The 21869-nt window shown below is 60.2% G+C and overlaps 3 protein-coding genes across 5 annotated transcripts; 1 reads left to right on the forward strand and 2 right to left on the reverse strand.

The window, feature by feature from the left end:
- Positions 1-1323: 1323 nt before the first annotated feature.
- Positions 1324-11531, forward strand: PKMYT1 (protein kinase, membrane associated tyrosine/threonine 1). Of its 3 annotated transcripts, none has more exons than XM_032327814.1 (9): positions 1324-1567; positions 1845-1951; positions 7150-7656; positions 8463-8956; positions 9667-9773; positions 9908-10080; positions 10167-10324; positions 11102-11188; positions 11286-11531. In XM_032327814.1, exons 3-9 carry the CDS (start codon positions 7306-7308, stop codon positions 11395-11397), a joined length of 1482 nt encoding a protein of 493 aa, XP_032183705.1. In that variant the 5' UTR covers positions 1324-1567; positions 1845-1951; positions 7150-7305; the 3' UTR covers positions 11398-11531. The 3 variants fall into 3 exon arrangements, with proteins under 3 accessions (XP_032183705.1, XP_032183703.1, XP_032183704.1); XM_032327812.1 differs by having other exon boundaries at positions 1333-1567; positions 11102-11200; XM_032327813.1 differs by lacking the exon at positions 1845-1951 and having other exon boundaries at positions 1333-1567; positions 11102-11200.
- On the reverse strand, positions 11195-15066 carry PAQR4 (progestin and adipoQ receptor family member 4). Its single transcript, XM_032327815.1, has 3 exons — positions 14532-15066; positions 13014-13235; positions 11195-12859 (listed from the first exon to the last, which is right to left on the reverse strand). Exons 1-3 carry the CDS (start codon positions 14695-14697, stop codon positions 12426-12428), a joined length of 822 nt encoding a protein of 273 aa, XP_032183706.1. The 5' UTR covers positions 14698-15066; the 3' UTR covers positions 11195-12425.
- Positions 15067-16006: 940 nt separating this feature from the next.
- On the reverse strand, positions 16007-20725 carry KREMEN2 (kringle containing transmembrane protein 2). The gene is made up of 10 exons (XM_032328590.1): positions 20552-20725; positions 19678-19856; positions 19248-19422; positions 18375-18466; positions 18148-18272; positions 17794-17947; positions 17165-17497; positions 16975-17097; positions 16814-16892; positions 16007-16583 (listed from the first exon to the last, which is right to left on the reverse strand). Exons 2-10 carry the CDS (start codon positions 19817-19819, stop codon positions 16373-16375), a joined length of 1434 nt encoding a protein of 477 aa, XP_032184481.1. The 5' UTR covers positions 19820-19856; positions 20552-20725; the 3' UTR covers positions 16007-16372.
- Positions 20726-21869: the final 1144 nt, after the last annotated feature.

Consider the following 21869-nt stretch of genomic DNA (forward strand, 5'->3'; position numbering starts at 1 on the left):
CCTTGGAAGTATATTTTTGAATTTTAAAAATATTTACTTTAAATAATTGCAAAGCAGGCTTTGCAAGACTGGGCAGCTGGAAGAAGCCCAAGGTCCCGGACTCCTGGGAGATGGGACTGGCAGAGGGGATGGCAGCTGGAGAGAGGCCCACCTGCTTCTCCAGGCCTCCTGGGGACAAGCTTGGGGTCTTTCACAAGGACCCTGCCTGAGTCACAGGGGCTGTGGCTGCCAGAGATGCAAATGCAAAGGAAGGGGGGGGGCGGATGCAGCCCCCAGAGAAGCTCCAGGTCTATGGGCCTAACCTGATATGCCAGGCCCTCCCATGCTGGTCCATGAACTGGAATGTTCCCTGAAGGTGCAGGCACAATGGGCTGGGAACCCTAACCTGTCAGAAACTTGGGGGATGGGTGGTCAACAAATAAACCAGTAAATAGAGGACAGGATTTCAGATAGAGAAATTGTAATACGAAAATAAGGTGGGAAGCGAGATGCGACAAGATGGGGAGTGTTCCAGAGAGGGTGGCCTGGAAGCACCCCGTTAAACGGATAAAAGGTGCCCTATGTGAAGGAAGGGGCAACCCCCAGCCGCGCTTATGTTAGGAACCAGCCCTTGCCCTGCCCCGGCTCCCTGCTAAGGACTATAAGGGGATCATCCAATTTGAACCTCTAGCTGCTTGGGGAAAGCTGCATCAATCAGCCCGGTTTTTGCAGGAGAAGAGACTAATCCGCAGCTCGGAAAGGCCCGGTGCGTCCCCAAGGTCGTTCAGGGTAGAGTTGAGGCAGGGTAGAGTTGAGCTCGAATCTCAAATCCAGAGAATGGTTAGGGCTGCTTCGGAGGCGGCCGCGGCCACTCTGCAGGGCTTCCCCGGGGGGTGGGAGAATGTCTGGCATCCGGGTGAGGTGCACGGCAGGCAAGAGGGAGCCTGCGAACCCAGGGCGCCCCACCCCGCTGGGACCCGGAGGCCGCAGGGACTTCCCGACTGGTCCCGAGGGACCGCCTCCTGGGGCACCTCTGGGGCAAAACGCCCCTTTTACAGTCTCGAAAACCAAGCCAGCGAGGCGAGGGCGGTGGGTGCGGGACTGGGGTCTGGAAGTCTGTCCACATCCCGGGAACCGAGTGGAAGAGGTCCACCGGCCAACTCGGACCCCACGCCACCCCTCAACCGGGACACCGCACCGCGTCACACCCTCCGCCCGGGCTGGCGCCGAGGTGACGTCGCGCCTGCGCAGTGAGAGGGCACGGCCTGAGGAGCCGGCGGAACGGGCCCGGTGACGCGCACGCAGAGACGTGGGGGGCGGAGCCCCGGCGCCCTGGGCGCCTCTGATGGGCTGCATCGGGGCGTGGGCGGAGCGTGAGGCGTTCCTGGGCGGGGCCTCGAGGCCGGTTTGGAATTTTTGGCGCGAGCCGGCTCTGCGCGCGTTCACGGGCCGTTCCCCTCCGAGAGTCCTCCGGTAGAGAGCTGTAGCCCGCAGGCCCCAGCCCGCCTGACCGCCCCGGGAGCTTCCGCAGCCTCTGCCGACCCGGAATCTGGGACCTTGCTGAGCTGCTCCCCGCCCACCCCTCCAGGTGAGCCCAGGCCGGGTCCTGAGGATGGTGGGCCGGGACTCCCCTCCCGGCAGCCTCTGCCCCGTGACAGCCCCTGCCCGGGTCAGCCTCAACCGCCCTGCCCGCGGCGGCCCCGCCCTCTGCCCTGCCTCGGCTCCCGGGGCGGGCCCCGGCCCTCCTGGCCTTCCCGGCCTCCCAGGCCCCTTTTCTGGGAGCGCCTTTCCCCGAAGACTGGCCCCCCTCCTCTCCCGGAGTAGCTCCTCACCCTTGACAGCCGGTCTCTTCGGATGTTCGCCAGGGTTTCCCCACGTCCACCGAGGTGAACCAGCTGTGGCCCTGCCCGGGAGGAGCTCACAGTCTAGCGCGGTAGACCGTGGTCAGCGATGTGTCCAGCCCAGTGAGAGGGTGAGAAAGCTCCAGAGGTCTCGCAGGCCGGCCTGCTCCGGGCCACCCTGGACTCTCGTGGGAGCCCCTGTTTCTTCTTTCTCCCCTGTCGCCTCCCCAAAGCTGTTCGGCCAGGCCAAGTGGTGCTAGAATGCAAGGGATTATTGGGGTGGTCTGAGAACTGGTTTAAGAGACAGATGCCTGGTGTCCCCAACATGCTGGGACTGGGCCTCTAACCAGCGCTGGAGGGAGTTCTGACACCCTGGTTCTGCGCTGGAAGAAACCTGACATGGGAATCCTGAGGTGAACCCTGTGGAGGAAGGGTCCCCACAGGGTATAGGGTGCCTTCCCTGCAGGCCCCTTGACGGGGGGGGGGGGGGGGTCCCTCCCCTGTCCTCTCACTGTCCCAGCTACTGGAGGGCACACCACTTCAGACGACTGCTCCCTCCTGGTTCTGTTACTGACTCACTCCCTGCTGGGTATGGTATCTTTTGATACACTGTGGCTTCCTCTCCAAATTGGACTCCTCCTCTTTGGTCTTCTTGTTTTTGTTTCTGTTATAACATTATAGCAACATAAGAGCCCTTTCTCTCCCAACACACACCTTGGGACGGTTGCACTTTGTGTGTTCCTTCAGTTGCTGCTCAGAACACTATTATATATATTACTTGTTATGTAACAGCATTTACTGGGGGATCTGTATGCCAGACACTGGGCTGAGCCTTCCCTGAGGTACTACGGTACACAATGCCCTGTGGCTCCGTGTGTTTCTGAATTCAACATGTCTCTTGATTTTAGAAAGCTAATAGAGTACACACATCATTTATATGTAACATCACCTGTGAGCCTAGGACATCATCCCATAATCAAACCCATTAATATTTCTGTCAAGAAATACATGAACAGGGGCACCTGGGTGGCTCAGTGGGTTAAAGCCTCTGCCTTCAGCTCAGGTCATGATCCCAGAGTCCTGGGATTGAGTCCCGCATCCGGCTCTCTGCTCAGCAGGGAGCCTGCTTCCTCCTCCTCCTCTCTCTCTGCCTACCTCTCTGCCTACTTGTGATCTCCATCTGTCAAATAAATAAAAGAAAATCTTTTAAAACAAAAATACATGAACATTCACTGTTAGAGGGAAAAAGAAGTTAAGTCAAGAGTTTTCTGCTCGATGATTGTTGCATGTAGAAATCCAGTCGCTGCAGCACTGTTTGTAGAGAAGACTTCTTTCCCACTGAATGGTTTCAGCACCCTTGTCCAAATCAGTTGACTGTGAGTGTCAGGGTTTATTTCTAAACTCTCAGTTGCATTTCAGTGATCTATACATCTGTCCTTCTGTGAATACCACTGTTCTGATTCCTGTAGCTTTACAATCGGGAAATGCAAGACTTCCAACTTTGTTTCAACTATTCTGGGACCTATGAAATTCCGTATGATTTTGGGATCAGTTTCTCAATTTCTACAAAGAAGCCAGCTGGGATTCTGATTCTGATTTTACCGAATCTGTAGATCAGTTTGGAAAGTATTGACATTTTTTATCTATGTTAATTCTTTGGATCTATGAACATATAATGTCTTTCCATTTATTTATGTTGTCTTTACTTTCTTTGAGAAGCTGAGGGAAGAATGGAAAGCAGGTCTATATGTATGATGTTTGTTATATTGATCTTATTTATCATTTTTTTTAAGATTTTATTTATTTATTCGACAGGCAGAGATCACAAGTAGGCAGAGAGGCAGGCAGAGAGAGAGGAGGAAGCAGGCTCCCCGCTGAGCAGAGAGCCCGATGTGGGGCTCGATCCCAGAACCCTGGGATCATGACCTGAGCCGAAGGCAGAGGCTCCAACCCACTGAGCCACCCAGGCGCCCCTTATTTATCATTTCTGATTCTCTTCACTTGTTCCTGTGGATTCACCTGGTGTCATCTCCTAGTCCAGTATCGTTCTGTTCCCACCCAGCTCTTTTGGGCTAACAGTATGTATGTTACATGTCTATACTTAGTATGCCCAATATACAATGACATACATATCGTTTTGTACAATTGCTTTTTAAATCAGCTAAGAGAAGAAATACATATTTACATGTGAACGTTAACACTTCCTTTAAAGATTTTATTTGTTCATTTGAGAGAGAGACAGAGAGAGCACAAGCAGGGGGAGGGGCAGAGGAAGAGAGAGAAACAGACTCCGCAATGAGCTGAGTGCCGGACGTGGGGCTCAATCCCAGGACCTGGAGATCAGGACGTGAGCCAAAGGCAGATGCTTAACCATGTGAGCCACCCAGGCACCCCACATTGTCTTCTGGTTCACATAATTACTTTTTTTTTTATTACTTTTCAGTGTACCAGAATTCATTGTTTATGCACCACACCCAGTGCTCCCTGCAATATGTGCCCTCCACAATACCCACCACCAGGCTCACCCGACCTCCCACCCCCCGCCTCTTCAAAACCACATAATTACTTTTATCAGTGCTTTGTTTCATCATATAGATTCTGATTACTATTTGGAATCATGTACTTTTAGCATGGAGAATTACCTTTAAAAAGCATCTTAAAAAGATGCTTAAAAAGCATCTTTAAAAGCATCTCTATTAGCAATGAATTTTTTGTTTTTATCCAGGAATGTCTTTATTTTGGCTTTATTTTTTAAAAATATTTTATTTATTTATTTGACAGAGAGAGAGAGAGCAGAAGCAGGGGAGGTGGCAGAGGGAGAAGCAGGCTCCCCACCAAACAGGTAGCTGGATGTGGGGCTCAATCCCAGGGCCCTGGGATCATGACCTCAGCTGAAGGCAGACACTTAACTGACTGAGCCACCCAGGCATCCCTATTTTGCCTCTATTTTTGAAAGATAGTTTGTTGGATATAGAATTCTTGGCTGGGGTGCCTGGGTGGCTCAGTGGGTTAAGCCGCTGCCTTCGGCTCAGGTCATGATCTCAGGGTCCTGGGATCGAGTCCCGCATTGGGCTCTCTGCTCAGCAGGGAGCCAGTTTCCCTCTTTCTCTCTGCCTGCCTCTCTGTCTACTTGTGATCTCTCTCTGTCAAATAAATAAATAAAATCTTAAAAAAAAAAAAAAAAAGAATTCTTGGCTGACAAACTACCCCCCCACCTCACCCCCCGCCCCCAACACTTTGAATATGCCACCCTACCGCCTTCTGGCATTGGCTGTTTCTGGTGAGAAGTCAGCAGTTAATCTCCTTCGGTGGGGGGCTTATAAGTGATGAGTCCTTTCCCCTCTTGCCACTCTCAAGATTGTGTCCTTGTTTTTGGCTGTCAACATTTTTTTTTAATACGATGTTTCTGGATGTGGATCTCTTGGCTTATCCTACCTGAAGTTCATTGAGCTCGTTGGCTAGGTTGATGCATTTTTCTTGGGGTGGGAGTTTTTTCTGGGAATCACATCTGGGAAGTTTTCCCCTGTTATTTCTTAGTGTATTTTCCCTGCTGCTTCTCTTCTTTCCTTCCCACGTGCCATTCTGCCGACGCTGGTGAACTTAATAGTGTTCTACTTTTCTCTGAGGCTCTGTTCCTGGTTCTTCCTGATTTGTTCCGTCTGTTGTTCAGACTGAATAATCTCTTTCCTTCTGTCTTCAGACTGGCTAGCATCCTGCCAGTTCAAATCCACTGTTGGACATCTCCCGGGAATGTTCCCATTTCAGTATCACACCTTTCATTTCCATAATTTCCACTTTGTTCTTTTTATAATTTCTATCTCATTATCAATATTCTTTATTTGGTGAGGTGTTGTCATCAGAGTTCTCTTTAAGCACAATTCCCTTTAGTTCTTTGAACACATTTGGAGCGGCTACTTTGACATCTTCATCTGTGAAATCTGACATCTGGTCCCTCTTACCGGTCGTTTCTGTCACCTGCTTTGTTCCTGTGTGTGGGTCACACTTTCCTATGCCTTTGTGTGTTTTGTAATTTTTTGTTGTTGTGGGAAACTGGATATTTTAGACAGTGCTATAGCAACGGTGGGTACTGGTTTCTCACCGGTCCTCTGCAGCTTGTGACTTTGTTTGCTTGTTTATTTGCTTTGTGACCGGCTGGGCCCTTGTAGTGACGTCTCTCTCACCCCCTCCTTGGAGGGCCCAGACGGGCGCCCCGTGTACCCCTTGGAGCACCAGGGGCTTCCCGGGGGCTCTCTCTGCCCTTCCCCTCCCTCAGCTCCTATGCCACCAGTTGTGGGCTGATCGTCCCACTGTTTCTGACGCTGCCTCGGGCTCCACTGCTCCATAGACTGATCTAATTAACTTGGGGCTCCTTCAACAAGGGAGATTTTGCACTCAGTGTCTGGGGTGTGTTCTGACCACAGCAGGGCTCTTGCTAGCTGTCTCCTTCCCCAGTTCTCTCTGGGAAGCTGGCTGGCCCATGGGGTACTTTGTTGCACTAATAGTGGTGCCAGCTTCCTCACATTTGCTTACCACCAAAACCTCCACTGACTTTGAGAGTGCCTTTAAGCTTGAAATTCCCACACATTGTTTCAAAAAAAAGTCTTCCCCCCCCCCTCCCCGAGAGAGCCTCAGAACTTTCTGTGTCATTGTCTGCTTCTCCATAAGCAGAATCTCTAGGCCGTAGCTCTGGAGCTGAGGGCAGGGACAGTGGTGCCTGTCTCCCTGGGTGACACTGCTGCCTTAGGGTGGGGACAGCAGCCCCTCGCCTTCTCTGCTCACCTTTCCCACGGGGGAGCCTCCTTCCTCTGAATGAGCTTGGCCTGAGCTATCAGGCCTCCGTGTTCCCAGCCCCCTGGCCCTGAGGTTGAGCTTTTGCCTCTTGAGCAGGGGCTGATGGCAGAGGGACCCCCAGGCCTGTCTGCTGTACCTGCCAGCAATGCAACCTCTGCCACCCAGAGCGGGAAGTGGAGCTTCATGAAATGAGTTTCAGCCCCACAGCTAGGAGAAAGAAGTCAGGAAAGAAACTTGGCTTCAGACCTTTGTTTTTACTTTTGAATTGGAGATAAGAGATGCTGGGCTTGTGTTAATATTTCCACCTTACATTTTTGGAAGAAGGTGTAAATTTTCAGGCCAAACAGCTGGTTGTGACAGGGCAGGGACACACAGGCAGGCGGTCTGGCTCCAGAACCTGCCTCAGCTTAAACTCTGCTGGGCTGTGGGAGTCTCTAGGACATGGCCTTGAGCTTTTCACTTTATGCTTCTGTGACCTCCAAGGTACAGATGACTGTGTGCTGATGTATACGTATTTGTCCTCTGCCTTCTCCCGCAGGTGCTTGGTGTCCCTGTGGCCTCCATGTTTAAAGCTGAACGTGCGTACGGAGTGGACGTGGCTCTTTTCCGAAGCCCCTTTGGGGCCACAGGACCAGGCACTGTTTGAGTAGACACAGTGCTCTGTACTGTGCACTTGGGGTCTCCTGCGCTGGCCATGCCCGTGCCCACGGAGGGCACCCCTCCCCCGCTGAGTGGTACCCCTGTCCCAGTCCCAGCCTACTTCCGCCATGCCGAACCTGGCTTCTCCCTCAAGAGGCCTGGGGGGCTCAGTCGGAGCCTCCCACCCCGACCCCCTGCCAAGGGCAGTATCCCCGTCAGCCGCCTCTTCCCTCCTCGGACCCCGGGCTGGCACCAGCCGCAGCCCCGGAGAGTGTCATTCCGAAGCAAAGCCTCTGAGACCCTGCAGAGCCCCTCGTATGACCCCAGCCGCCCGGAGTCCTTTTTCCAACAGAGTTTCCAGAGGCTTGGCCGCCTGGGCCACGGCTCTTACGGAGAGGTCTTCAAGGTGAGTGGGGGCACAACTCCCTGGGCCTGCTGGGGGACACCCCCCCCCCGCCTCCCTCCCCTGCTTGTCATTGCTTGACAGGCTTCCTTCGTTAGTGCCTGATTTGACTGCTTTCCCTGTCCCCCTGCTCAGGCCCCCCAGTACCCACACTCCCCTTGCCCTGAGCCTGGCACCCCGCACAGTGGCTGTGCTTTCTCCTAAAGGAGAAAGGCTGCCCTTTCTCCTGCCGTAGAGCCAGCCCGCTCTGTGCAGTGCGCCCTTCCCCCGTCACCTCAGGCAAGCAGGCACCCAGGCTACATCCTCCATGCCACTTTTTTTTTTCTTAAAATATATTTCCAATCATTTATATTCCCTTTAAAATGGTCATTCTCCTTACACAAGTACTACACAGGAGACAATTTTGTCATTAAAAAGTACAAACAACAACGGCCCCTAGACCAGTTCTTCGCAGAGGCAGCTACTGTGCTTCTCAGGGGGGTGTCTTTCCTTCCAGACCTTTCTCTATACATGCCCAGAGTTGATCATTGAGAAACAAACTCACTTTATATTCCGCACAGCTCTCACCCTGCCCATGCAGTTTTGCCGCCGGCCCTCATGGAACCGCAGGCCACAGAGACCCTCCTGGGTCGAGACTTTGAGCTCTTGGAGTGGGTCATCCAGTTTCGCTATTGCACGTGCGCGGGTGTCCCTAAGGTAGCTCTGCTAGAACGTCCACGCATGTGCGGTCATAATAGAACCTGCCCAGCAGGCCTCCTAAGTGCCGGGGCCCCCTCCCATCCCTGCCATGGGCACCACCTCCCTTCCAGGTACGCTCTAAGGAAGACGGCCGGCTCTATGCAATAAAGCGCTCCATGTCACCGTTCCGGGGCCCCAAGGACCGGGCCCGCAAGCTGGCCGAGGTTGGCGGCCACGAGAAGGTGGGACAGCACCCGCGCTGTGTGCGGCTGGAGCAAGCCTGGGAGGAGGGCGGCATCCTGTACCTGCAGACAGAGCTGTGCGGGCCCAGCCTGCAGCAGCACTCTGAGACCTGGGGCACCAGCCTGCCCGAGGCCCAGGTCTGGGGCTACCTGCGGGACACCCTGCTCGCCCTGGCTCACCTCCATGGCCAAGGCCTGGTCCACCTTGACGTCAAGCCCGCCAACATCTTCCTGGGGCCCCGGGGCCGTTGCAAGCTTGGTGACTTTGGGCTGCTGGTTGAGCTGGGCACATCTGGAGCTGGAGAGGCCCAGGAGGGAGACCCCCGGTACATGGCTCCCGAGCTGCTGCAGGGCTCCTACGGGACAGCAGCGGACGTGTTCAGGTGAGGGCTGGGACGTGAGATGCTCTGTGGTAGGCCAGAGGTGGGTGCAGTTAGCAGAGGGAGGGAAACACTGCCCTAGTCCAAACTCAGGAAGACTCGGCCTTGGGCTGGACACCCTGCCCTGAAGGAGTGGAGGCCCGCCCTGTAGTCAAGGGGGTTCTGCAGAGTCAGGCTATCTAAGCAGCGAACCCTCTGGAGCCACTTCACATGGGTCCACCCCATCCTCGCCACACCCCCCACGGGGGAGACAATGACCCCATTTACAAGTAACGGACACAGTGGGGTTGAGGGACTTGCCCAAAGTCCAGTTAGCACGTGGTGAGGCTGAGACTGGACCAGGCACTGGGTCCCCTCGTCCATGCTAATAACCCTGTTCGGCCTTGAAGAGCCACGTCCAGCCTTATGCACAGAACCATGATGGGAACATTAGTAACCACAGTGCCCGTGTAGTCAGTGAGGGGTGCCAGGAGGACTCGCCAGCTGCTGTAGGCTGTGCTCTGCCTGGGGTCCATGCTGCACAACATGGTCCCATCACTGGCCCTGTTGAGTCCTTCTCAGGACCCCCCAACTGCCCCCCCAACCATGTCCCTGGCTCATGGCAGAAGACAGCACCCCTTCCCCACCCTCTTCTTGGGCAGCCTGGAGCTCTGGGGTCTGTCATCCCAAGGCCAACCTTGCCCCTCTTCTGTCACTGCCCCCGTCCTTCCCAGTCTGGGTCTCACCATCCTGGAAGTGGCATGCAACATGGAGCTGCCCCACGGTGGGGAGGGCTGGCAGCAGCTTCGCCAGGGCTATCTGCCCCCTGAGTTCACGGCTGGTAAGTAGAAGGCAAGGATGGAGAGGACCGTGCTGCCCCAGGGAGGGCAGGCTTGTGTGGGAGGGAATGGCCAGCAGTGGGGGACACTGGGCTTAGAGCCCCTCACTCCTGACATGGCCCTGCCCTGTGGACAGGCCTGTCTTCTGAGCTGCGTTCTGTCCTTACCATGATGCTGGAACCTGACCCCAAGCTGCGGGCCACAGCCTCAGCCCTGCTGGCCCTGCCCATGCTCAGGCGGCCTCGGCCCTGGAGTGTTCTGTGGTACGTGGCTGCCGACGCCCTCAGTCGAGGGTGGGCCCTGTGGCAGGTAAGTCAGTTGATGGGGCAGGGTGCCCCATCCCCCCCTCCCTGACCACAGGGTCTGATCTGCCTCCCCCATCCCTGTCCCCGCAGGCCCTGCTCTCCTTGCTGTGCTGGCTCTGGCATGGACTGGCCCACCCTGCCAGCTGGCTACAGCCCCCGAGCCCCCCAGCCACCCCGCCTGGCTCCCCGCCCTGCAGCCTCCTCCTGCACAGCAGCCTCTCCAGCAGCTGGGATGATGACAGTGTAGGGTGGGTGAGAGCTGTGGGTGTTGGGGGCGGGAGACGGGGTGGTCATCACGTCCAGGTCCCAGACCCAAGAGGATTAGTGGTGAGCAGGACCCTTCCCACAAACCTGGCCCCCGTCATGCCCTGGGACGGGAACCGAGGCCAGTGGGGTGCAGCCTGGCCGTGAACGCAGCGGTCTCTTCCAAGCTCGGTGTAGGGAATGTGTGGAGCAGAGCATACCTGGCAACTTTGGGCTTGGGGCACTGCCGCCCAAGTCCCTCTCCCCCCAATAGCAGGGGCTGCCAGTGTCCACAGATGAGGCGGGGAGCTGGGCCTGGGAAACTCCTGGTGGCTAAGTGAGGGACTGCAATTAAGAAACTGCTGCAAAAGAGAACCAAATGCTTGGGGCACAGGCCTCAGGAGGAATCACACCATTAACCCCTTCCTTATGGAAACGTCACCCCCTTGCCATGGGGACACTTCATATCGACAGGAAGTATCCGAAAAGCTTCATCTCCACAAGGTCACTACAAAGCCAGCCGTCCTAACCACGTGTTCTGAGATAGAACAGACGTGGCCTTTGAGTGGTCAGGTGGTCTCTCAGAGTTGTGAAGGTGCTTCTGTCAAAGGGCACCGCGTTTCTGCTGTTTCCCACTGGGTCCCCATCCCCACCCATGTCAGGCTGGAGCCTGGCGCCTACATAGGGACAGGGTTGGTCTTGCTGCTCCCACCCAACTGTGGCCTCCTCCCCGTGCACCCCCCACCCCCTGACACCTTACTTGTCTGGCCCATCCTGTGCAGGCTCTCGCTCTCTCCGGAGGCCGTCCCGGCCAGGGCTGCCGGGAACACCTCCACCCCCCGCAATGGCTCCCCTGCCCCCCGGAACAGGTACTCACTGAGGTGAGCAGGCCCAGAATCCAGGGGGGTGGGAGGTAGTGGCTTTCAGACCCTGACTGTCATTTGTCTCTCTTCCCTCCCACCCCAGGGATGCCCTGGACCTAAGTGACATTGACTCTGAGCCCCCTCGGGGTTCCTTCCCCGCCTTTGAACCTCGGAACCTCCTGAGCCTATTTGAGGACTCACTGGGCCCAACCTGAGTCTACAGGCCAGCCTCAGTGCTTTTAACCTTTTAGCCTCCCCCTCAGTCCTCCTGGAGGCTGGGGTCCCTCTGAGAGCTCCAAGGGTGCCTCCTGCCTACCCATGTCTAATAAAAGGTATTTGAATCTCGGGAGCACCCACGCTTGTTTGTGTGGCAACACTGTGCTTCCTGCCCCTTTATTGATGTTGCCTAGGGTCTGCGGCCCCAGCGTGCGCCGAGGCTGGGCCCTCATGCAGGGCCCCAGGCCAGCTGGCTGGAGGCAGGAGCCATGCACTGCATGTAGCCGAGATTTCCTGAGCAGGCACATCCCCACTGTGTAGGTCGGGCCATCAGAGCATGGCCCTCAAGAGTGGAGAGGGGGCCTCAGCGCAGGGGGCCCCTGAGTCCAGTGCCCCTCAGCTATCGTGTCTCTGTGCTAGCTGCCTGGAAAAAGCAGCTGCAGCTGCCCTCCTACCCCTTGGTCCTGGGATAAGAGACTGGTCCTGTTGCCCAAACTCCTCACTCCACAGTCTCTGGACAGAAGGGAGAAGAGGGGAGGTGAGCCTCAGGCTGCAGGGAGGGCTGGCATGCAGAGCAGAAAGACAAAAGTCAGGAAATAGGGGCTGAAGGCTGGGCCAGGCACCCATAAGATACCTTATGTGTGGGGGCAGAGTGGGCTCATGGCTCTGGGCTGGTAGGATTCCAACTGTCAGAGCCAGACATGACCCCAGAGTCCCTCCAGCCATGCCCTCATAGGTCACAAAGGATAAACTGAGGCCTAGGAAGGAAAGGGTTCCTTCTAGCCTACCCGGACAGTACCCTGAAGGAAGGCAGCAGGGGGGGAAAGCCAGAGCTCCAAGGTGTGAGTAGAAGAGATTAGTCCACAGGGAAAAATGGACGAACAGATGAGGGCTCCCAGCTGGGAAGTCCTGTTTGCTGGAAGCATCCAGGCCATCGGCCCCTCCAAGACCAGCAGCAGGAGTGAAGCACGCTATTGGTTCCAGAGGACTGTCAGGAGGGAGGCCGGCGTGGCAGGCAGGAGGTGGCTCAGTCTGGGGGACAGGCGTGGTGGGCGGCCCAGAGCAGGTCGGGCACGACACCAGCGTGCAGCTGGAGGATGGATCCCACGCTGAGCAGGTGCATGATCTGGTGGGAGTTGCCCCAGTAGTCAAAGCGGCCGGGTCCCCAGCGCTCCGGCAGGCGGGCCACGTTCACCAGCCCCCCGAGCAGTGCCAGCGCATCCATGCGCAGGTAGCAGGGCAGGGAGCCTGGAGCCCCGGAGCCCAGCCCCATTCCCCGGGCCCCAAACACCAGGAGGCGGGCCGCAGCCTGCCAACCGAAGGCGCGGAGCCGGGCACTGGTGGAGGGAGCGGTGAGGGCCCGCCAGCCGGCCACACCCGACAACATGGTGTAGCCCAGCAGAGCGGCCGGGCGAAGCCAGGGCCTACAGGCCAGGGTACAGTGGATGATGGGCAGAGCCCCTGTACCGGAGAGAGAGGCAGGAGAAGGCACATAAGTCTGGGCAACTAACTGCCTGCCCTTTATACCCAGGGCTCACGTGAGTGACCCCTGCCTCCACCACCTCCCCCACCGGCTCCCACCCTTCAAGCCGACCCACTCCATCCCTGGGCTCACCGAGGGTGTTGACGAGGCAGACCCCGCACATATCCAGGGCAAGGAGTCGTGTGTACACAGCGCTGCCCCCTTGGTGGCACATGAAGAGGTGATACAGCACGGAGCCTGCGGGGGGTGCCAGGCAGGCCACACAGTGCGTGCCCCCCAGCCAGCCGTCCTTGCCCAGCTGACCCCATGGCATGGTCATCGGCAGCAGCACCAGGAAGCCTAGCAAGGCCAGCCCTGGGGGAGGGAGACAATGAGCCACCACACAGCTGGAGCACAGAGGACAAGTCGCATCCTCAGGGAGTCCACGGTCTAGAGATAACACAAGAGGGATGAGGCAAGACCAGTCTTGGCAGTGCTCTCAGCACAGAGCAGCCGGGCCTCTGACAGGGGCAGCCCTGTGCCTTCAGTAACTTCCGTGACAGCAGAGCTCACAATTCTGGAAGTAGAGATGGTTATTGTCACTTTGAGTTGAAGACGCCGAGTGAGTGCCCTGGGTGAGCCCAGCAGGTAGGCCATGGACACAGTCTTAACACGCCACATTACCTCCCCAGAAAGCCGGGGGCCCCAATCCCCCAAATTTGGCGTGTCAGCAGAAGCCAGAAGGAGGCATGACCTCATGCTGAATTCTGAATAGGATATGTGGGCAATGATACCAGATCCCCTGGTCACTTAGCTTGCTTCTCCCAAAGCCTGTGTGACCAGACACCAGGAGGCTTGGATCTTTTTGTCTTCCAGAAAGAGGCAAAGTCAGACAAGGGAGAGGGGCTGAAGAAGCTTGTTCCATCTCCTTTAGGCTCTTTTTTCCCTCGTGCTCCATTCCTCTTGGCCCCAACCAGGGCAATTCCTACCCCTTCCCCTGGGTACTGGCATTGCCCTCACAGGGGTCAAAGGTGGGCACAGCAGACTGAGGCTGCACACCAGCCAAGGTCTGGCCGGGCCATAGTACCCCAGTGAGGCAGGTACCAAGGTTGGGCCCAGTCTGCTCAGGCCCCTCTCCTGGCGCCGGGCAGCCCAAGGACGGGCAGGGCTGTGTCAGCAGAGCAGGGCCGCGGAGGAGGGGCTGGGCGCCTGCCGGGGGGAGGAAGGAGCCGCCACCAGGCGGAGCCTCGCGGCTGGGCTCCTCCGACCCGGGGGTGGCAGGGCAGCCGCACGGGGAGGGGCTGAGGCCTGGCTTCTTTTCCTGGGCCCCTCGCAGCCGATGTCAACACCTCTACTGGACTAATGTGGGCGGGGGAGGGTGCCCCAGACGCAGGGATTATGAAAGGGGGCGGACACCAGACTCCTCCCCGGGGCTCAGAGGGATTAAGCGGACTTGGTCCTCTACTGCTTCCCTCGCCTGTCCCGGGGCCCCGCCCGGGGAGCGGAAGGACAGTTCCGTCCGGGACAATGGCAGCTTTGTCACCACGGCTCCTGGCCGTGCCAGGGCCCAGGCAGCCCAGGACCTTAGCAGTGGGGCGCTCGCCGGCCTTCCGGCCCCCGGCCAGGCTCGGGCAGGGCTGCCGCGGGTGTGGGATGCGGGGCGCGGCTCACCGTGCGTGTAGATGTTGCCCAGCTCGTTGTGCAGGTAGAAGAGGCTGCGCAGACAGCCCGAGCCGCTGCTGGCCGGCCGGTAGCCCGTCAGCACGAACTTGTTGAACTGCAGGTGCGGTGGCGAGCTGGCCCAGTCCAGCAGGCGCGGCCCGGCCAGGAACGCCATGGCCCGGCCCGGCGCGGGTGGTCCGCGCTCCCCTCGGCCCCCGGCCTCCTCCTTAGTGGTACCACAGCGCGCGGAGACTCATCCCGATGCCCGCCCGCCGCCCAGGCTCCGTTCGCGCACGCGCCGGCCGGGGGTCCCGGCCCGCGCCCCCTCCCGCGCTGCGCAAGCGCGGGCCCGGCGCCCCCACGCCGGGGCCGAGGCCGGGGACGCGCGGGGCGGCGGAGCGCAGTGCGGCCGGCCCTGCCGGGGCAGGCGAGCCGCAGGGACAGCTCGTGGCGGCGGCGGCGGCGGCGGCGGCTGCCGGTCGTCTCTTCTCAACCGGGAGGACGGGTGCGGCCGGACGCTGGTGGGGACGCCAGACTCCGCCCCAGCTGCTCGCCCCCGCCATCCCGCCAGCGTTTCGCGCGCGGTGCTCGTGACGTAGACCCTGCGAGGGCCAATGGGCGCGGCTGGCTGGGGAGGCCCCGCCCACGCCTGCCCAGATTTTTCTTTAATTAGCATAATATATGCGGCCCCAGATTTATTTGCATGGGGTAGCTGTGGGCGAGGGATCCAGAGTTCTAGGTCCGGGTGGCTCTGCTGGAGAGGCCCCGGTGCCTGAGTCTACCTTGCGCACCCAGGCTTTCCGCGCGACCCCCCAGATCGAGGCACCCTTGGGCACTCATCCTCTCACTTATCCTCACCCAGCCCCACCCCTCACCCGGGCTCTGTCCAAGGTGCTGCCGGCCCCGGACCTTCGGACCAGTAAGGTCTAGACCCGGCGCGTCCCCACTCCACGGGCGAGCTCTCCACTCTGCCGACTCAGCCAGCGCGCAGCAAGCCGCGCTGAGATGCCCAGGTCTCTACAGGTGTGTCTGACGCGCCCAGCACCCTCGGGTGATGCCCTACCCTTCTGGCCAGGCTCCCTATAGCCTGGGCTCGGTCAAACTCGCTCCCTGGTATTGCCCACTGGGGGCACCTTCAGTTCCACCCAGAAAAGACAGGAAACGGGGGGAAGAGAGAGGGCGGGAGGCCAAAGGAGAAAGGTCGGTCCCTGCCGGAGTTCATCCTAAAGCGGGTCCAGGAATGCGTCCCTTCTCCGGCTTAACCCCCACAACCGGCTTCCTCCTCCCGTCTCCAGGACCCCGCCCACCCATCCTTTCGCCTCCGCTGTTCCTCAGTCTTCAGCATTACAGGCGCCTCCAAATCACTCCTGGCCGGGAACCGACCTTAATTTGCATGGACACACCCAACCCTGGCTCCGATACCCTCATTAACATAACCCCTCCCATCAAGCAGGAACTTGCAGAACTGTACCAAAATAGGTCCTTTATTCAAAGTCTATAGTTGGTCTTTTGACTACTTTAATTGACCTCTCATACTTCCCTTAGGGCAGCAGTCCAGGACCACCACCAAGAGGCTCTCAAAGCAACCTGAAATCAGACACCCCCATATCAAGGTTCATGAGAAAAGGAAGCTGGGATTCCTCTTGCCCTTTGGCCTCAACCATCTGGACCCTGAGGGTCAGACCAAGTTCTCAATAGCATCAGATGCTTCCTGTCCAATGTCTGGCCGCCACCGGATGACCAGGGATCGAGCTGCCCTTACAGGGGCAGAAGGTCAATGTAGAGTTGGCATGAAGTCTCGGGTGTCCATCCCTCTGGCAGAGGGTCCAGTAGACCCTGGGGTTCCCGAGTCAGAGAGCAGAGATGAGCGAGCGCAGGGAACTCTGGCTGGAGGCGCTCAGGGGCCGGTAACTCGCGGCTAGACCCACAGCCTGAGAGTCGCTGGGAGGGCAGGGCAGGGCCACCCCTCGAGGCCGGCGGTACCACACAGCCCAGCTTCTCCCGGGGCCCCGGGAAGGCCCCAACGCTGGGGGACCTTTTCCCGGAGCCAGCAGACAGCTCCTAGAGAGGGAGCAGACGTCAGCCGAACCCTCAACCAATCTTACCTCCAGCGTCCTGCTTCACCTGCGATCCCACGCGCGATTCCCTGTGTGGACGCAGGGCTTCGACCCTCGAGAATCCAGGATTTCCTCCCCGTTCTGTTCCCCTTGGAGGCCCCAGCTTCCCAGCAGAGCCCCCCTTCCCCGGGCCACAAAGGCGTCCGCCCTCAGGCCCTGCCCCAGGGGGCGCACCGTCGGCGAAGCAGGCGCAGCAACGACAGGAACAGCAGCAGCAGCACCGAGATGGCCGTCACCGTCGAGAAGACCCGGGCTGCGGGCGCACGGTGCTGTGAGGACGGGGTCTGGGAAGGGGGTCTCCCTGAACTCCCTCCCGCCTCGCACGCCCGCCTCACCTCCCATCGCGGCCTCTGGAGCTCCGGGCCGGGGGCTGCAGCTGACGTTAGCCCAGTCGGGGGGCGCCGCGGGGGTCTGCGCCGAGCCCTTGGGCTCCGGGTCGTCGTCGGCGTCCTGTAGCCCTGCGGAGAGAAGTGTGAGGCGGGGCGGCGGGGAGGCGGGCGGGGGCGCGACCAGGCGGGCGCTCACCGCGGTAGGTGAGCGCGAAGCCCTGCGCGTGGCCGCGCGCGTCGCTGCGGAAGGTGAGCCGCAGCGCGGCGGCGCGCAGGCGCAGCGGGCCGGGCGGTGGCGGGCGGGCGCCGTCGAAAGCGCGGAGCAGGCTGCCCGAGGCGGCGTCGCGCAGCTCCAGCCGATCGCGCGGGTCGGCCAACTCGAAGAGGCGGAAGGTGAGCTCCAGCGCGGCGCCCGGCGGGCTCAGCGCCCAGCTGCAGTTCCGGTCCGGCCCGTACTCGTCCGGGAAGTCCGGGGAGTAGACGACGCCCTGAGGAGCCGTCCAGTTGCCCTGGCAGGAGCCCACGGACACTGTGGGCGGGGCCGGCAGTCAGAATCCCGGGGCCAAGCTCCTTCTCCTCCCCCACGGGGCCTCGACCCCAGATCTGTCCCGCTGCCACCTGAGCCGGGTCCCACTCTTTCCGTGGACCGTGACTCCCCTCCTCAAGCCCCACCCTCAACTCAGGCCCGGCCTTTGACCCCCCAGGTTCGGCCGGGTCTCCACTTCTGCGCGTCTCAGATCCCGCCCCCTATGAGGGCATCGCGCTCCCCGGTCTCACCCAGAATCCGGCGCTCCCCCAGGGCTCTCTTCCCCGCTCACTCCTCACCTTCGTAGATACCCAGACGCCCATCGCCACCGCACAGCTGGCCTGGGTGGCCGAAGCAAATCTGGTCACAGTCGGTAGCTGGGGCCGGGCGTCCCCGGTCCAGGTCGCTTTCAGAGCCACAGAAGCAGGCATAGCCAGCCTCCACGCCCGCCAGCTGGGAGCACAGACTGGGTGACCCCAGAGGCAGCGGTTGGGGCAGGGGCGGGGTAGTGGGAACCTAGGGTCTGGGTCTCAAGTGGGAATCGGACCGGAGGTTCCAAAATCAGCGTCAGGGTTTGACGTCAGGGTTGGGAGTTGATTTGGTGCTGAGGACAAGTTCAGGGTGCCGTTCTGGGCGGGAGGTGGGGGCAGTACCTGGTAGCCCTTCATGCGGCAGAAGCGAAGGCACACCTGGACCGTGAGCTTCGTTGAGGTGCCGCTGGGGCCACTGAGGGCGGGGGGTGCCCCCGAATCCACGAAGCAACCCAGGTATCCGGGCACTGAGGGGGCAGCGGAGTCAGGCTTTGTCGGGTGCCCCCAGAAAAGAAGTCTACGCAGGCAGCCCAGAAAATTCCCATCCTTGTCCAACAGGGCCCACTCACTGTGGCACGTGGGGATATCGCAGTAACGCCAGTAGATCCCCTCCTCTGTCTCGGCTACGTAGCACCAGGGCTGCACGTCTCCGTCGGGGTTCCTGCCCGTGGAGGACAAGTGGTCCCCATCCAGCACCCCCAAAGGCTGCAAGTCCCAGGCCCCACCCCACGGCCTATCCGCAAAATGGCCACCGTGTGTGTTAGAATTTGTGTGTTCCTCTCCGTTGCCGCACAAATTCTGGTTTGTCCCACGTGCTTTGGGACTTCCAAAGGGTTCGGTGGGAAGTCCTTAAAGGGACCCTGAGGGCATATTTTGGGCTTCAGCTGTTGCTAGGACGTGACCTTATACATAAGGACTTTGAGGCCACCAGACGTGTTGTCCCCAACTCTGCCTTGGGCCTCAGCCACTTCCCTTGCCTTGGGACCCTGCTTTAGAGCACAAGTGCTGAACCCTGAGCTTTGTGGTGTCCTCCTGCTCAGGTCCAGACATCACTTGTGGCTCTGAACCCCCAACCCCTCCATAACGAGTAGAGTCTCTCAAATCAGTTGTACCGCGAGGACCCGGCCCCTCTCTCCAGGGCTCGGCACCCCACCCCCACCCCCGACTGGATCCTGCCCAGGCGGCCTCCTTGAATGCCCAGACCTGACCTGAGACGGCAGAGTTTGGGCACCTAAGGCGGGTCCCATGAGCGACAGTGTTCTGAGCGGCCAGCCCCGCCCCCAGGATGGCTGGGACTCGTCCCTCGCGGAGGCTCCGCTCCCAGCCCCTCCGGGTGGACTTTGTATCCGCCCAGCAGAGCTCTCCAATTCCACTACAACTCCCCGGGCCAATGCCGGCTCCGCAGCGCGCAGCCCCGCCCCCAGCGCAGGCCCCGCCCTCACCGGCAGAAGTTGTGCGGGCCCAGTCCCCAGCGGCCTTGGGGGTCGCTGGCGCTGCTGTAGCTGTGCTGCTGCGTCTGGTCCCAGAAGAGGCACGGGCGGCCGGCCCCGCGCGGCCCGGTCCGGTTCTGGTGGCCGCGGTAGTCTGCGCCATTCACCTGGAAGCACTCGGACAAGCCTGCACGACGACCGCGGGGACTGGGGGGGTCCGGACCTTCGCCCGCATCTTCACCGCCCCCCCCAACTCCAACTGCCCGGCCACCCCCCTGCCCCCGGCTGCCCAGACAGCGCCCTCGGCGCCTGTGGGGCCCTGGCGCTGCTCAGCTGCCCCTGCCACCTGCTCTGCTCCCTCCTCAGCCTCTGGACCCGGGTCTTAGGCATGAAGGTAGAGGACAGAGTGGTGACCACGGCTCAGAGTTGGGCCAAAACTCACCTGGGCTGTGCAGGCTCCCCGCGGAGGCCCCGCGTGGCGGCAGAAGCGGGAGGAAGAGGAGGAGAAGGAGGAGGCCCTGCGGGGCCTGTGTGTCCATCACCCCCAACCAAAGAGAGGTTGCACTGGCCAACGCACGGTCCATGCCGCCCCCGGGGTCGCTCCGGGGTCTTCCAGGCGACCTGGGGGGGCGTTGTCCTCTGACCGTCTGTTCTCGTCCCACTCTGGGAGGCGCTCTCCGTCTAGGGCGGTCACTCCCGTGGATATTTACCTCCAGGGTTTCTGCCCCTGGAGGTGTCTCTTTGCCCCTATGTCCCCACTGGGGATATCTCCGGGGTTCTCTGACCAGGAGCCGTCTCAGTCACTGCCTCTCAGTGCTCCCGGTCTCTCCTCGGCTTCCACGCCCGCCCCCTCCCGCTGCGCCTTGCTCTCTGAGCCTCCCTCACTCAGGTCTCTAACGCACTGGCTCCTGCCCCCCTCGCGTCCCTCTGTGGGTCCCTCCCCCTTGAGTCCCTCCCTCCCCACCCCATCCCCCCGAGGCCGGGAAGCCCCGCCCGAGACTGGAGCGGAGGCAGCAGGTCCAGACGCCTCCCACTCCAATCCCCCCCCAACCCACTGCCCGGGGACCCTCGGTGTCCCGGCAAGCTTCTCCCCTCCCCTCCCCCTCTCAAGGTCCTTGCATGTTCTAGGGGTGTGTGGAGGAGGACAGGTCACGCTGGTGGACAGACAGACCCTAATGGGAGTGATACGCGACCTTCTCCCGAGGCCACACGCCCCTGGGACACCCCAGAGTCTCCTGTTCACAGGCACCCTTGATTCAAGGGTACGCACGCACTCCCAGTCTGTCACCCATTCATTGTCGGAAGCTCCAACGCACACCCTCTTTCGGATCCTCGCGTCCCTCTTTCCAAGTACCAAATGCCTCTGGTTTGACGGAGGAAGTGCCACTCCCTGCCCCCGCGCCCGCGAGACAGGCGGGAATGGTGGACTTTCAATCCCGGACAGGCAGGGGCAGCTGGTGTCTGGGGAGGAAGGCAGCTGCGCCCCTGGTCCCAGCCTGTCCCCTCCTGTCTTCCCCCTTCTTTCCGTAGGACCCCCAGCCCAGGCTCGCCTGAGCCCTCCCAGCGCAGTGGAATTCCCCCAGCGGAGCCCCCCCCGCCCCCAACCTGGCGGGGGAGGGGGAGGGGAGCAGGCCCAGGCAGGCGTGGGGGGAAATTCCCCGCCCCCTCCCCCGGGCCCGACTCCTCCGAATCCTCTGATCTCCCAGCGCCGCCCGCCGGCTGCCCCCAGGGCTTGGGGGGAGGCCAGCGCAGGTGCGTGGGAGGGCGGGGGCGGGCGCCGGGGAGGAGATGGGTGGTAGCCGGCCCGGAGCGGTCCCGCCCCGCCCAGATCCCTTGCCCCTCAATCCAGCCTCCCCACCTCTCCCCACGTCCTCGTCAAGCAGTCCAGCCCTGACGGACCTGTGCCCGCCCCTAAGATAGGGGGCGTTCAGGAAGGATTCTGCTGGGTGGCGACCATGGGATGGGAGACCTAACAGTTAGTGCCCAGTGATGAGGTTCCTGGATCCTAGGGGCGGGCAGCCCACGGAACATTCGAAGTGGGGGGAGGGGCTGTTGAAACTCGAATTGGACACCAGGGTCGTCTCCTGGGGAAGCCCTCTCAGCAGCCAGGCTGGCCAGGGCTCCACTCCCAGTTCCCTGGCCACGCTGAGCGCTGAACTGGGAGTCTCAGCTGCACGTGCTAGCCCAGTACAGACAACCTGTCTAAGGCCCCCCTAACCAGGGGACAACCTGTGGCTACCCTTTGACCTGGGCCCCTTCTCCCAAGAGGGTTACGGAGAGAGGCAGTGGCTGCTGCGGTTTGTAAGTGTCCCCCCACGTCTCTGGCCCACAGAGAGCCTCAGGGGACTGCAGGCCTGAGCCATAGCCTCTGTAGTGGAGGTGGGTGGGGAGTGTCACCTCCAGGGTCACAGACTGCCCAGGAAAGGGCTAGGTGGGGGGACAGGGATAGTGGTCAGTAGGGACAGTAGAGTAGGAACTGGCTCCTGTCATGGCAGGGACGGACCAAGCTGTCTATGCAGTCTACTTACTGTACTTTGGCTGCCCAGTCCCCAAGGGCTCAGTCTCCCACAGAGGAGCTACTGGATGAGCAGCAGGGGGTGCTCAGATCCAGGACTGGGGCACTGAGAGGAGAGG

The sequence above is a fragment of the Mustela erminea genome, chromosome 20, assembly GCF_009829155.1.
Source record: "Mustela erminea isolate mMusErm1 chromosome 20, mMusErm1.Pri, whole genome shotgun sequence".
In the NCBI taxonomy this organism is placed as follows: Eukaryota; Metazoa; Chordata; class Mammalia; order Carnivora; family Mustelidae; genus Mustela; species Mustela erminea.

Coding starts and splice junctions, on each gene's coding strand:
- PKMYT1 (XM_032327812.1), top strand. CDS start 7,306: ATGCCCGTGCCCACGGAGGGCACCCCTCCCCCGCTGAGTGGTACCCCT. Junction 8,957..9,666: donor ACAGCAGCGGACGTGTTCAG/GTGAGGGCTGGG, acceptor CGTCCTTCCCAG/TCTGGGTCTCACCATCCTGG. Junction 10,081..10,166: donor GAGGGTGGGCCCTGTGGCAG/GTAAGTCAGTTG, acceptor CTGTCCCCGCAG/GCCCTGCTCTCCTTGCTGTG.
- PAQR4 (XM_032327815.1), bottom strand. CDS start 14,697: ATGGCGTTCCTGGCCGGGCCGCGCCTGCTGGACTGGGCCAGCTCGCCA. Junction 13,236..14,531: donor GGGCAACATCTACACGCACG/GTGAGCCGCGCC, acceptor TCCCTCCCCCAG/GGCTGGCCTTGCTAGGCTTC. Junction 12,860..13,013: donor CTGCCTCGTCAACACCCTCG/GTGAGCCCAGGG, acceptor TCTCCGGTACAG/GGGCTCTGCCCATCATCCAC.
- KREMEN2 (XM_032328590.1), bottom strand. CDS start 19,819: ATGGACCGTGCGTTGGCCAGTGCAACCTCTCTTTGGTTGGGGGTGATG. Junction 17,098..17,164: donor CTTCGCGCTCACCTACCGCG/GTGAGCGCCCGC, acceptor TTCTCTCCGCAG/GGCTACAGGACGCCGACGAC. Junction 16,584..16,813: donor CTGCGCCTGCTTCGCCGACG/GTGCGCCCCCTG, acceptor CTCCCTCTCTAG/GAGCTGTCTGCTGGCTCCGG.